This window comes from Amyelois transitella, chromosome 17, assembly GCF_032362555.1.
Source record: "Amyelois transitella isolate CPQ chromosome 17, ilAmyTran1.1, whole genome shotgun sequence".
Classification (NCBI taxonomy): Eukaryota; Metazoa; Arthropoda; class Insecta; order Lepidoptera; family Pyralidae; genus Amyelois; species Amyelois transitella.
In genome coordinates, this window is record NC_083520.1 from 3,720,053 (window position 1) to 3,734,196 (window position 14,144).

Below are 14,144 nucleotides of genomic sequence, written 5' to 3' on the forward strand. Positions count from 1 at the left end.
AGACGTATTGTGTGAATTTCAGTTTCCGAGCTCCAGATGTACAGAAAATTCAATTGAATTGATTGTCCACCGCAATGTGAGGCATTGTGTTGGAGAAAAAGTTATAAATGGTGTTAGCATTCGCATTTGCTTCAGGAGAAATATACGAGTATCAATTTTCGCTTAGGAAATAACATAAGTTTTTTACATCACGCATGTACTAGTTTACCGTATTTTACGTAAGCATACCTAATTCCCGAAGGGGGAGGCAGAAACTACATCTTTCCACTTGCCACTAATATTATAAATAATGAAAAGTAGAGTAGAGAGTAGTAACGCACATAATATGAGCATTTCCCTTTGGTAAAAAAACATACATAAAGTAAAAAAATATAAATTATTTAATATAATTATTTCCACTTGCAATGGTTCCTGCTTATTTCATTTGCTCATCTTTCATTGCGCAGATCATTTTGATCTACATTTGTCAATGTTTTCATACAAGTTCTATTTTCAATTTCCAGTTTTACCACGTTTAAATATGTTAATGTGAAATAAGAGGTAATAAAACAAGAAGTATGCAGGGATCGTGGAAAGTGAAAATGTGAACTCTCCGTCTACCCCTCCGGGAAAGAGGCGTGATTTTATGTATGTGTCCTACGGTTTCAATGATTTAAAAAGTTCAGAACAATAAAATTAATAAAACAGTTATTACTCTTGCAATTCGACGGTTCGTAATATATGTATCTTTTGTTCAAAGAGAAATAAATTAATTTTATGAATGGCTGAAGTAAATTAACAGAAGTGAATAAACTTGACCCTTTGGTGTAGGAAATTGGAAAACCAACTTACAAAATCCATTTTATCGTCTTTTGAAGTTAAAATACTTAAATGGAACTAAATTTATGAGTGAAGGCATATTGCTAAATAAAAAAGGGGCAATGACGCAACCCATAGTAGCCTTTACCGGGTCCTAAAACACAACATTTTGCACGAAGATTTTTTATGAAAAATAACAGATTTGCCGAAGTTCCCGCGACAATGGGAATGATCAGGTTTTTCTTATCAAACGAAATATATCTATTTATTTATTTAAAACTTTATTAAGGTAATTTAGTTTATATGAGGTTAACTTATTTACACTCATAATCAGTTTTTTACCAGCCAACCTTTAGAAAAAAGCACATAAAAGACACTAACAAAAATTGACTGACATAACAACGCACAGGTCCGTGGAATCCGGCATGTACTTACTCTTTGTTATCTAGGGGTGCTAAGTGAGGATTTTCCGGAATTCTCACGGGAAGGAAAATAAACGGGATTTATTGCTTAAGGCTCTTATACGGCAAATGAAAAATTTTGATCATCAATCATCATGGGTCAATGGAATGTTCAAACATTAATCATAAGCTTCGTTGCCTAGAGGGGTGGCATTGCACGTTGATAGGTGTGCGAAGAATAATAGAAATGATAATGAATCTGGATGAATAGGAAAAATTGGAGGTTAGAATGGTACTTGTTTGTTAATTGAAAGCTTAATTTAAATCTTTCTTCTTTTTGTACTTACATTATACACTTAGGTATGTTAAGATATCTGTAGGCAACTTTCTTTATGTTCTTTATTGTCAAATATTTTTCATTTTATTTCTATAATATAGTATTTTAAATTTGATTATTTCTCTCCTCTTTTCGCCTTCCGGCTCCCGTAGTGAATAACGTAACTTTGTGACTATACTTCCCATACCTCTCTGGAAAAGTGATTTCATGTATGTTAATACAATTCATGCAACTCTGACTATCTCGAAAGGGGCACCTTACGAGATAGTCAGAGTTGCAAGACTCTAGGGTTAACGCCGCAATTAAAATTCAGAAATAGTGACAGGTTGCTTTAATGAAAATTCTTTGTAACCTTTGAACCGAAACATTCCATCCATCTAGCATTTATTTGAGAACTAAGCCATCCGGCTGAAAGACTCAGAGACCACGCTTTCAGTCATGTTCTCTGTTTGCCCCTTTAAAGATAAATTCGCGGTATGTTAATATACTGATTTCAGCCAACATATACATATGACAAATGTTCCATAACACGACTTCGATGGGCGTCATTAGTAAGATTTGATCAAGCTGTTGGATACTTACAAAGATTGTTAGAATTTATTGTATTAGCTATTTAAACGAAAACATGTTTGTAATGTTAGTGTATAAATTATGGATGGCGACGTTTAGTTAGTAATATAAATACGCTTTCAAAGTAAATAATCCTGATGCGGGCAGCTGTGAGCATTGTGCTAAGCGAAAATGCATTAAACCTGCTTTCAGCTTCATAAAGGTAAAATATTGTCTCCGTTAGCAAAACACTGACAAAACATTATAGGATTAAAATTGTAAAATATGTTTTCGTATTTTATAAACTATGTGAACTATGATTACACCTCTGCCTGAAAAAATTTGGTCTAAATTAAGTATTTTACTTAATTTAAATGCTGAAATCATAGCCAACAAACAAATATTAAAATATAAAACGAGTGTAGAAACTTTGCTATTCATGGAAAATATGTATTAGGAATCACATACATTATTTTTAATGTCAAAACTTTTGAACAATTTAAATAGAATTACACAAACCGCATTCATTTATAGCTTTAATTTCAATAACAATAAAGACTGGATTTCAATTACTTTCATTAGTATTCCATGCTGTTTGGAATGGGATCGTGAGTGGTTAACTGAATCGTTCATTTAAAAAAATAGATCCAATTTAACTCAGCCCTGGCAGACAATGGGAACAATAAAAATACTCGTGAATAGACAAACACTTAATTAAGAATAGGTGTTTTTCGAGGTAATTTCATACATATATATGTACATCCATCTCTGTTTCGTCCAAAGGTTCGACTGGCCAGAAAGAAGAAGAAAGAGGAGAGAATGCCTTGTGGCATTAAGTCCACCTGTTGTAAATTTTACGTGCATAAAGTTTAAAAAAATAAATAACTCAAACTGTCCTCGTAGCTTTTCAGATAGGTCAAGTTAGGTTTCATACAAACTCACTCTCGTCTTTCCTTCGCAAACTTTTCAGAGGAACCTTATCCTTTTTAGAGAATGATTACTCATATTTTCCCTCACCGTTAAAAGCATCCGCTAAAATCCGGTAAGTTTATGTGCAAAACTCAGCAAAAAGTCGTTGGTAAACATGGCCGCAAAAGAAATTCAATCTGTGAAACATATTTTTAGTTTTAGGAATGTCATATTATTTCTGTGAACTCTTATGTCATTCTTCATATGGAAAAGATATACAGTGGTCATATTTTGAATTGCCTAAAACTTCTGTATAACAAATTTAATCACATAAATAATACCAAAAAAAGAGTCAAGTATTTCCTTCTATAATTTATACTGTGTACTTATAGCTTCGGTAGCTCTCCGGAGGCTCTATTCCCAAGTTGTTCGGAACAATTTAAGTTGTATTGAACACTGTTAAATAGATTAAGGCCTGATATAGCTTAGTGGTACGGAGATAGAGTATTCAACGTGACTTTGGAGTAATACTGTTTCCGCTGTACAATTTCATTTACTTCGTTGACATAGTGCTACAATAAAACAGATTTATTATTTTTTTTTTTGTTTACATACCATGCTGTGGTAGACTGACACAGATTGTATCTTGTACAATAAAGAAAATAAGCAATTAAAAGAAATTATTCGGACGATTGGAATACCCATATCGGGATATCCATATCACTTAAAATACTTATGATGTTCAATTTAAGCTAAAAATCTATTAAATTTAGCTTAGCGCGAGAGACATCTCTCGGGCCTAGTACTCAAACGGTATTTTTTCCCTTGTACCTATATTTATTTCATTTAAGAATTAATTTGGTTAATTTCACATGTTTTATTTTATTTTTGTTTTAATCTTTGAAAATGTAACTTTAACAAAATTTTAACTGTATTAAAAAGTAAATTTTTAAGACTACCTATTTCACTAACGTTCCACCGTGCAACTAACCAAACTAACCCTAAAAGTAAACGAAATCAACTGGGCGAGCGAAACCGCAGGCTAGCCTGAGCTAAGGGAGTTCTCTCTAATGCAATCAAAGTAAAGTGCACTGCAATCCAGTTAGCTCGAGTGTGTTCTGCACGTTTTGAATTCACATGAGTATTGCTAAACAACAACTACTTAGAAAGATTATTACTATTATTAGGTACTTAGTTATTTTATTGTTGCCCTACATAGGCATTAAGTGGGATATCCCTAATCAAAGCCTCTCGATTAGCAAATTCTTCAATCGAGACCGCTCTAAAGTCTAGAATCCCTTCCCCGCGTCTCTGTTTCTTGATTTTCAAGGAAAGTGTGAATTTTTGATAATTTATTTTCAAATTATCTACAAACCAACATATTTCTCTACTTCGCAGGATACGTGGCGAGTCCCCACGGCGGTAGTTACTCTCTTTTCTCAGTATTCTTGCACGCCAGCCTCTGGAGATTTAAATAAAGAAGCCCCTCCGGTGTCTTGCTACCTATTTTCTGCAGCTTTGCTGATGTTCTAGCATTTTTGATTTTGGAATATTTAAATCTCATAAATAAATATCCATGTTATTTGAAGCGCACATATCTACCAACAGGATTTAGCTTCACAATGATTTACGTAAGCCGTAATTTAATTGATATTTACCAAAATGCTCATCAGCTTGATATGCATATAAATGGAAACAATTTATAACTGGTGTTGTAGCGTGAAATATTTAAAGGAAAAGCATTGAGGGGCATGCCCCTCAATGCTTTTCCTTCACTCACATGTGAATAAATATAAATATGCCAAGCCCTTATATTGTGACAAAATATTATGTAATCTGACATTTTGTGATGGCGGTCAGCTTGGACCAATTTCTATCAAACAAAGACGTACTAAAAATAAACATAAGAACACTTCAAACCACCATTCAATGGAAAAAGACATCAATAACGCAAGGGTTAAAAACTAGAAAGTATACTTTTATCAGTGGTCATGCAAAAAGTCAGCAACATAGAAGAATTTCGTGAATATTTTTGGTGAACCATTTTTCAGTTCAGTGACCCCGTTGGTTAGGATTCTGCTTGGTAAAGGGTTACCGAGGCTCACTGGGTTATGTGATGTGACCTTTCTATTCCTATTACTAGAACTCAGGATAAAAGCGACTAGAATTTATTTATAACATTGTTATCCTTTCTATAAATATAAGTGACACGTTTGCGGTTCAAGTTCTATGAAATATATTTTGTACATAAAAATACCTCCAGGAGGTATAAATATAAAATTTATATTATCGATAAGTTATATACTTACATGATCCCCTGTAGTTTTCAAAGCAACATCGAGTTTATTTCATTGTGTCTTATTCACGCCACAAATTCTTTACCAAATTTTATAATTTTTTGACCTTTATTGTGAGTTAGACACAAACACTAAGAAGGACATAAGATACTTATCCTGCAATTCCGGCTTTACAAGATATGACTATGAAATTACGTGAACCCGCGAGCAAAAAAAAACTAATGAAATATAATAGTTAACATTTAGAAGACTGCTAAAACTGCTAAAACGTAGGTAACAATTTTATTTTGAACTTTAATGTTTTTAAGTGGAAGTACAAACAATTGTGCTTACTTCATTATAACAAAAGGTCGTTTATATAGACAGACTTATTTCAACAGCAGCAAAAATAAATTGACTCTATAAAATATTGACAGAACGGAGTGATGCTACGCGATAATTGAGTTAAAATCCGATTACCGCGTTGACGTGTGTTGTCCACTTTAATTAAGGAAAACTGCAATGTTTTGCAATGTTTATTGATTGAATTTTATTTTGAACCAGGAAAAGAGGTGCTTAATTAGACTGATTTTTGTTTTTGTTACGCGATTACTTGGCCAATCTTCGAGTAGATTATAATCCGGAATAACACATAGGGTACTTTTTATTCCAAAAATCTCACGGGAGCGAAGCCTCAAGGTTCATAATATAAGACTAATGCATCACCAAAAGTTCGTGAATAGCCACACACTCCCACACACAGTAGCAACATGTTGTGACAAGTTTACTGACATCGTTGCCTGCATTTTTCGCATAACGAAACCTTACAATACTCTTCCTCGCAAAATGTACTGGGCTAATTTTAATTAAATTTGGTACACTAACACAGGGTATTTTTTATCGCGAAATTCGCTCGAGAGCGAAGCCCCTGGCCAAACTGGACTAAGACAAATACTTCACTTAAAGTTCGTGAATACTCCACACACAAGTAGCAACATGTTGTGACAAGTTAACTGACATTGTTGCCTGCGATGTCCGGGTAACGACGTGGAATAACTACCATTTCCCTGTCGCAGAGCTATAAATCTTTCAGCGTGTTTGCGTCACCTTTCTTTGTAATTCTGAAGACAAAGTAGAAAAGAATTCGCTACTTTTCTGCGTGTGCTAGTTGTTTTGCTCTTTCCGTTAGTTGTTGTGAAGATTAGATAAAGTTATATGAAAATATTTGCTAGCCCATCGCCTACAAGAGGATTCCCAACTTTATAAGCCTATTCCTTAGTTGTCTTTTACGACATTTGGAGTGGGTCTATTCTAAAGTGCCGGAAACCATGCGGTATACGAAGATGTCACATAATTAATAAGACTTTTTTTATTTTCAGTTGGCGTGGCCGGACAAGCCGTGTCGGTTTCAACTCAGGTAAGCTTTGTGATAAAATCTAAATACACACATACCACATCATTGCATATTTATTTCGTCTAGAAACATAATTTTCGTGCAAGCTGTTCTGTTTAAGGTATTTTTGACCAGAACCTTGGCAAGAGTCTAACAGTCCCATATTGGCGCATGGTGAAAACCTAGATGAATGTGCCTATTACTAGCCTCTTTTAGAATATCCATGAAAAATAAAGAAGTGGTTCCATTTTAAATAGGTGGATAGGCAAACGTTATGGGTGACGTTATAATATGCAGAAGTTCATTTAGATAAATAGGCAAGAGATATGATTTCTAATTTTTCGTAACTATTGTTACAATGTCCATCTTAAGGTTCACAGATTTTTATTCGTAAAACCTCTAATTAAAATCGTATTTCTCTAGTGTCTAACCATACGGCTCCGTATTATTTATTTACTTAACTTCTTAACCGAAGGTCAAACTTATAAAGATAACAATTATTTAAAAAAAAGATGTCTTTGTATTATTTATTATCTATCATTATAATCAGTTCCAATTACATTTAAGCATAAAATTAATAAAAATTTAAGAGACCTTTCTTTTCAATATTACATTTCGATCAAAGCAACCAGCACTTGTTAACACTGTCTACTCATCAGGCTATCAGATTTTCGAAAACGGATCAATCTTCTAAAATACTCGAACTGAAGTTTTATCGCACTCAATTTAGCGCCCCTTTGGATCACTTCAATGACGTCACAGCCAATTTCACGGCAGCCTTTCATTTGGCTGTTTTTTTTTCTTTTCATCAGCCAGCGGCGTTCATTTAGATTTCCCGATTCGTTTTTCGACTGAGTTTTGGTTCTAATTGTTACTGGCCAGTAAAAGTTTACAGCGCAAAATAAAGTAAATCGGTGAGTAGTATTCTTTCGATAACAACTTCAGGAGTTTTTACTTTGAAAACGGAATGTTCTCTCATTTTGGAAGTTCCGAAACACAAGTACTTAGTCATGATGTAAGCTAGGTTAAGACTTGTTGTTAACAGAATCGCGGAGGTCAGCAGGAGTTGCACATTTTACTTCTGAATCGTGGTCATATGCTGAAATAATTAATAACTTTAATTAAAAATCAGAGCTTAGTCTTATGTCTTGCTGCTGCACACCAATACCTAATTTATTTATTTTGTGGTTTAAGATTATGTTGATTTTCGACATTGTACTTGGTGTGTGTAGCAACTCAATCACTACATAGTATAAAACAAAGTCGCCCATTTTGTCTGTAGTCCCTTCGTATGCATAAAACTTTAAAACTACGCAACGGATTTTGATGCGGTTTTCACTAATAGAAAGAGTATTTTCTCCGACAGGTTTTTATATATAATTGAAATACATTGAAACTATATTAGCTGAGTTATAGCGATTTATGTCCAAGAAGTCAGAAAAAAAATCTAATTGAAGATTGCATTTGTGCGTGCGCCGCTTATACCGTTGGATACAAGTAAGAACAATGTATAGCAAAAACATTGGTCTTTATTAGTTCTACAAAAAAGTCCGCGATGACATATATCCAGCTTTTTTATTTAAAAAAGTGCCGTGTGGTTCCCGGCACCAATACAAAAAAGAATAGGACCACTCCATCTCCTTCCCATGGATGTCGTAAAAGGCGACTAAGGGATAGGCTTACAAATTTGGGATTCTTTTTAAGGCGATGGGCTAGCAACCTGTCACTATTTGAATCTCAATTCTATCATTAAGCCAAAAAGCTGAGCGTGGCCATTCAGTCTTTTCAAGACTGTTGGCTCTGTCTACCCCGCAAGGGATATAGACGTGACCATATGTATGTATGTATGTATGTTTTTATTTAAGTCACAAAAACTACTTTTCTGTATTAAAAAAACATTTAATTCGTTAGGTGATGTTTAACTGGTGATATAACCAATAATACATATATCCTTATCAAAATAAGTAAGTTCATCATCACGAGCATTTAATTTAGATTATTTTTGCAGTTTACAGTGTGTTATTTAGACATATAGTTTAGGAGATATCACGATATTAGTATTGCGGCACGGTACGGACCGGCCGCGGCGGCGGGGGCAGCGTCCCTATAAATAGCGCGTCGGCGGCAGCGGCTCCCCATTAGCACTTTTTTCCAAAAACTGATAGGGGGGGCGATCAAAGAAGAGTCACAGAAACCAAAAAACATTTTAATATTTTAAACGCGGTTAAGGGAAAGAGAAGTTATTGTGAATTGAAAATTAGTATCCAATATGTGTTGGTGCGTTGACTGTATTTGTCGAAGTAGCGGGATACACGCAAACGAAGTTGCGCGGGTCAGCTAGTTATCTATAAATCTATATTGTAACCCCATACTATAGTATAGGGTTACATACATACATACATACATAAAATCACGCCTCTTTCCCGGAGGGGTAGGCAGAGACTACCTCTTTCCACTTGCCACGATCTCTGCATACTTCTTTCGCTTCGTCCACATTCATAACTCTCTTCATACAAGCTCGGCGGTTTCGGGTACTTTTGACCTGATAATACATATAATTCGTATTCGTATTATACCTGTATAGGGTTACAATTGCAACAATATAGATTTGATTGGAGTTTACTCCAATTATAGTTGGTAGTCAGGTCGTATCAGAAACTAAAGCAATACAACAGAGTACGGGCAATAGGTCTCGGGTACAATATAAACTTTCGTCTTGCTGTCGAGTGACGACTTTGTTGTTTTGCCGATGTATTGTAAACTTTATGTACAGGAACTTTAAGTTCTGTATTCACATAATAAAACTATTGAGATTTAACTAAAAATTTTGTTGAAGTTGGTCGGTGCTTTGAAATAAAAAAGGTTATAAACACAGAAAGTGTCGATAATAGTAGTGACAAATTATAAAATTAAAAATATTATTAATATAGCATCGTCTAATTCTAGTTTAGATATTTACAAAAGTTTAAAATGAGCCAACATATTAATTTACTAATTTATGTACACAGAAAACATCGAGAATGATCAGCACAAATTCTGCTCATTTCAAAAGAAATAACTTCCAGCAGGCCCGAGATAGGAGACATGATGTCAATATTTTACCTTTTTTTCATAAATTTGGTAAGACATCTTATTCGTTTTAACTCCCTTTACGTCTGGATATCTGCAAAAACTGTCTTTAAAATAAAATCTATCATGGCTTCTTGTTTATTATGTCTATTGACAACAGTTTAATAAATATTTTTCCTATCCACATTTCGGAAAAGTCCACAAGATGTCAGCGGAACTGGAATTCCATCAGTGTTCAATGAAGTAGAAATGTAAAGGCATTTAAAATCGAATTACTGCGCGAGCCGTCTGTTTGCTACAAGTTTTATTTAGTTGTGCCACTGAAACTTAATGCACTTAAAACATGGCAAAGCTTTTAGTCCACAGGCGTCATCTAGATGCTAGATGGTCTCTCCCGGCTGTAATTACGTAATTTTGTGTTGTTTGTTTTGCAACGCGTGTGGAAAAAATATTTTGTGAAAAAAGGATTTGGAAGTCCCTCCCCGCGCATCTCTCTCTTGCTCGATGCACACAACATGGCAATTTTTAAGGCATTATTTTGAGCTTGCGTCCTTAGGCCTCATCTTGCTTATCACCAGGGCTTGAAGTCGAACTCACTTAAATCTTTTATAAAAAAAAGTATCAATCTTTCCTGTTTGAGTTGGCAGTGGTGCACATCTTTTTTCTTTGGACTCTTGCATATTTATATTATACATGTGAAAGTTTGCAAGGATGTGTCTGTATTTATTACTCTTTCACACAAAAACTACTAAACGTATTGATATGAAAATTTGCAGTAATAAAACTAATAAATAATAGTGTAGTAATAAGTAAGTAAAAAAAATTAAGATAAAGCTCTACCTATCTCAGTTCTACCTATTTTACATTTACTGACGTCACGACGTCACTCTTCAGCGTCTTCAGTATACTGTGAAGTGTTGCTTATTGCATGCTCTTTTATGCTCATTTTAGATTCAAGCGCAGCAAATAATTTATTTAAAATGAAGCGAAGACAATTGTGAATTAAAAAAGACAGTCCGACTTCGATGGACGGTAGAAAGAGTTTAAAAATTTTTTAATTTTTACTTATTTTGACGGGAATGTTTAACTGACTAACATATCAATAGCCTAAGACGCTAGGTGTGAAGATTGCTCCGTTGAAATTTGGCATTAAGGTAGAGGTCTAGGGTTTTAAGTTTTACGTGGCCGGAATCGTGGACTTTTTAAGAGCTATAAGTGCATAGTTATCAAACTGCCTGCAACTTCCTTTGAAAATGATAAAACTGTATGTTCATATTATGATAAATTTTGTCAGTCTATTTTGGAATTCTAGAATCTAATAAATGTTGTTCCTATAATAATATATGAAAGACTTAATTGATTTTTTCCCTCAGCTTTGACAGTTTAAAAATGTTACAGCGGTATTTTCATAACGTGTGTTTATAATTCGCCAGAATAAATTTGAAGAAAATAAATATAGAACTCAATACTTATATTTCCTCATTAAAGAAAAGACTTCATCGACATTCTCGTTCACCTTGAAAATAATAATGTAGAACCCAATACATGCTCCCTCATTATAGTAAATACTTTATCGGTGTTCTCTCCCAGCGCTGGAAATAGCCGAGCTATTGTGAGCCTAGAAAAGTCATTTAACTTGAGCTCATTAAGGGGACTTAATTGTGATGCCATTCAGCGGCATTAAGATACAGCACAAAAAATACTAGGTTTTATATGGTTCGACATCGATAGTACTTCTATATAATAAACTTTTTATAGTACTTTTTGAAAATGTAAGACAATGATTTTTTTATAAACACATGAGGTGATTCCCATTATTAAAGCATTTCCAATGGATGTCTTAAAATGCGACTTAGGGATATCCTAATAAACTTAGGATTCGGCGTGGACAATGCTTGTTGCTAAATTGGCAACATTCGATGAGAAAACAAACCGTTGTTTCCCCTTGAGGAAATCACTAGAAACTTAGACTGCAAAAGACAAATAACTTAGTATGCAAGTCTTGCAGCAGTCGATAGCACCTGATCTTAAATTCAAATGGGCTACTTGTAATAGTCCAAACTTGAACTATTACATCTTAGCGATAAATGCTTTGAAAACTTAGCATACGCTAGCAAGACCATAACTTAGAGTACTAAGCACATTATAATACTCAAGAAAGGATAATTTTATTTTCAAAAACTCTATCTATAAATACAACTGGCCACTAAGGTAAAAAGAAAATATTGTCACGAGTACTCAAGCAAAGAAAATATTGATAAATATTTTCAAGCACTGATTTACGTACAAACACATTTTTCTCTGGAGCTGGCCATCAAAAAAAAAAGCAAAGAAAAAGAATGTTCAAATGTAGATTATTTTTTTGGCACGTAATTATGAATGTCCAATTATGATTTCTTTATACAATCGTTATTATTTTTTCAACAAGATAATTAACTGCATATGTAAGTTAATGATATAAAATCGACCGACAATATTTCAAAAGAAAATTTCATTAAACAGCTGTGAAAACTATTTTTAAGTGTTTGTGCCTAGTGTAGGATACTAATTACAATATTAATTTTGAAGTCATTGCAAGTACAATCTAAGTTACAGTCTTTAATACAAAAAATCAAGTTAAATTTAAATTCAAGAAAATGATTCGAGCAATGGTTCCTTTCGGTATTTAAAGTCACTTAAGCGATTTACCTATACCTATTTCCTATCAATCATATTCTTGGGCTACATATACTTAATTAGGTGCATGTAATCTTGTTCTACACATTATAAACCAGCGTTCGTACGCGGCTCTGCACGTGTGAAAGGAAAAATCCCGGTAATTTCCGTTCCCGCAGAAATTTCGGAAAATATTCTTTTAATGCAGACCACATGAAAAAAGCCAAAGTTCAATTTTCTAGACCGACCAATGAGGGCTGTGCGTTTTATGTCAGTCAATAACAGAAGAGTTTTATATATGAAGATTTGCACCTACTAGCCGTAGCCCGAATCCGACCTGACTCCAAAAGCCTAGATTATGTTTTTACACGAAGCAACATCCCATCTGATCTGTGCAATTCGAAGCAAAACCCAACCCAAATTGAATTTCGTTATTAAAAACTAGAAACTTTACCGCGTAAATTAATTTCCAAGTTTTCAAAAATAATCCGCGTTGTGATTCAAACTAGCGGAAAGCTCTATAGGAAGTGCTCGAGTATTGCAAAAGCTCGGATGTTCCACGTCGCGATAAGAGCAGTTGCAAAAGTTCGGCCAATAATTGCAAGCTTTAGCCAACTGCATTAAGCTTTATCGAAGCTTTTAGACTGAGACTTAGTATGATAATGTCGTTTGAGCATTTAATGCAGTGTGGAATAGTTATCTCACTAGATATTTTCGTAAATTATCACTTAGATAGCTATAATAATTCAATGAAATATAAATACAAAAAAATATATTTTTTTTATTTACTATCTAGGTAAACGTGACCTGCATAGCTATCAAACAGGAAAAGGGAACTTTTAAATTTGACTAAAAGATTTTACATTTTATTATGAAAGCGTCCAGTAGTCAACCATCAAGACCTTTTGTTGATAATAATAGTTTACTTTCAGAAATTTACTTTAATGTCAGTATGTGAGTTCAGAAATTTAAAAAAAGATACATCTAAACCATTGTATATTGTATATCGATTTTGCTGTAATGATGATGAAAGATGTTACATAGACGTTCTCACTTGATCGAAGTAATCTTATGATAAATTTGTTATTTAATACTATTATAATTTTTTTAAATATATGGGTCGTGGCATAGGGAAAAATATATGGGAGAGGGCGAGGGGCGTGATTTTATGTATTCATATAATCACGACAGTATCCCATGCGTGGTAGACAGAGCTAACAGTCACAAATAGTGACAGGTTGCTAGCCCATCGCCAAAATTAAGAACGTATGATTGAATAAAGTTGTTACTAAATATTCCGATGTTTATTAGTCGAACTCATGAACATAATAAAGCCTTCAGCTAAAACTGTTGATTGTTACAGGCTGACATAGCACATTTGGCCAAAGGCTACGAATCGGAGGATGAAAACGCGGGCAGAAAGCGGCAGAGGGCCAACGACGAGCGGCCAGCCAGCAAGACCACCATGTACTCAAAGCAGGTAACATACACACATTGTGACGTCATCTCCACACGTCACACGGTACCACCTACCGTACTTACATACATACATACATACCATCACGCCTGTTTCTCATTGGGGTAAGCAGAGACTATGGATTTCCACTTGCTACGATCCTTACAGACCTCTCCCTCTTCCTCCACACTCATTAGTCTATTCATGCATATTCGACGATTACGTCTAATATGTAATAATATAATACCAACTATCGTCTACCCGTTTATCCCAATTAACTCCTCACTAGAAGTAGATGATC

The 14,144-nt window shown here is 34.3% G+C and overlaps 1 protein-coding gene across 1 annotated transcript in view; it reads left to right on the forward strand.

Annotated features, from left to right (window-relative positions):
* The window catches only part of LOC106143341 (uncharacterized), a 61,112-nt gene that overhangs the window by 4,028 nt on the left and 42,940 nt on the right, over positions 1 to 14,144 (forward strand). Inside the window, exons 2-3 of the mRNA XM_060948973.1 lie at positions 6,650 to 6,687; positions 13,751 to 13,867. Coding sequence (XP_060804956.1) covers positions 6,650 to 6,687; positions 13,751 to 13,867 — 155 coding nt within the window. The remainder of the gene's footprint in view (positions 1 to 6,649; positions 6,688 to 13,750; positions 13,868 to 14,144) is intronic.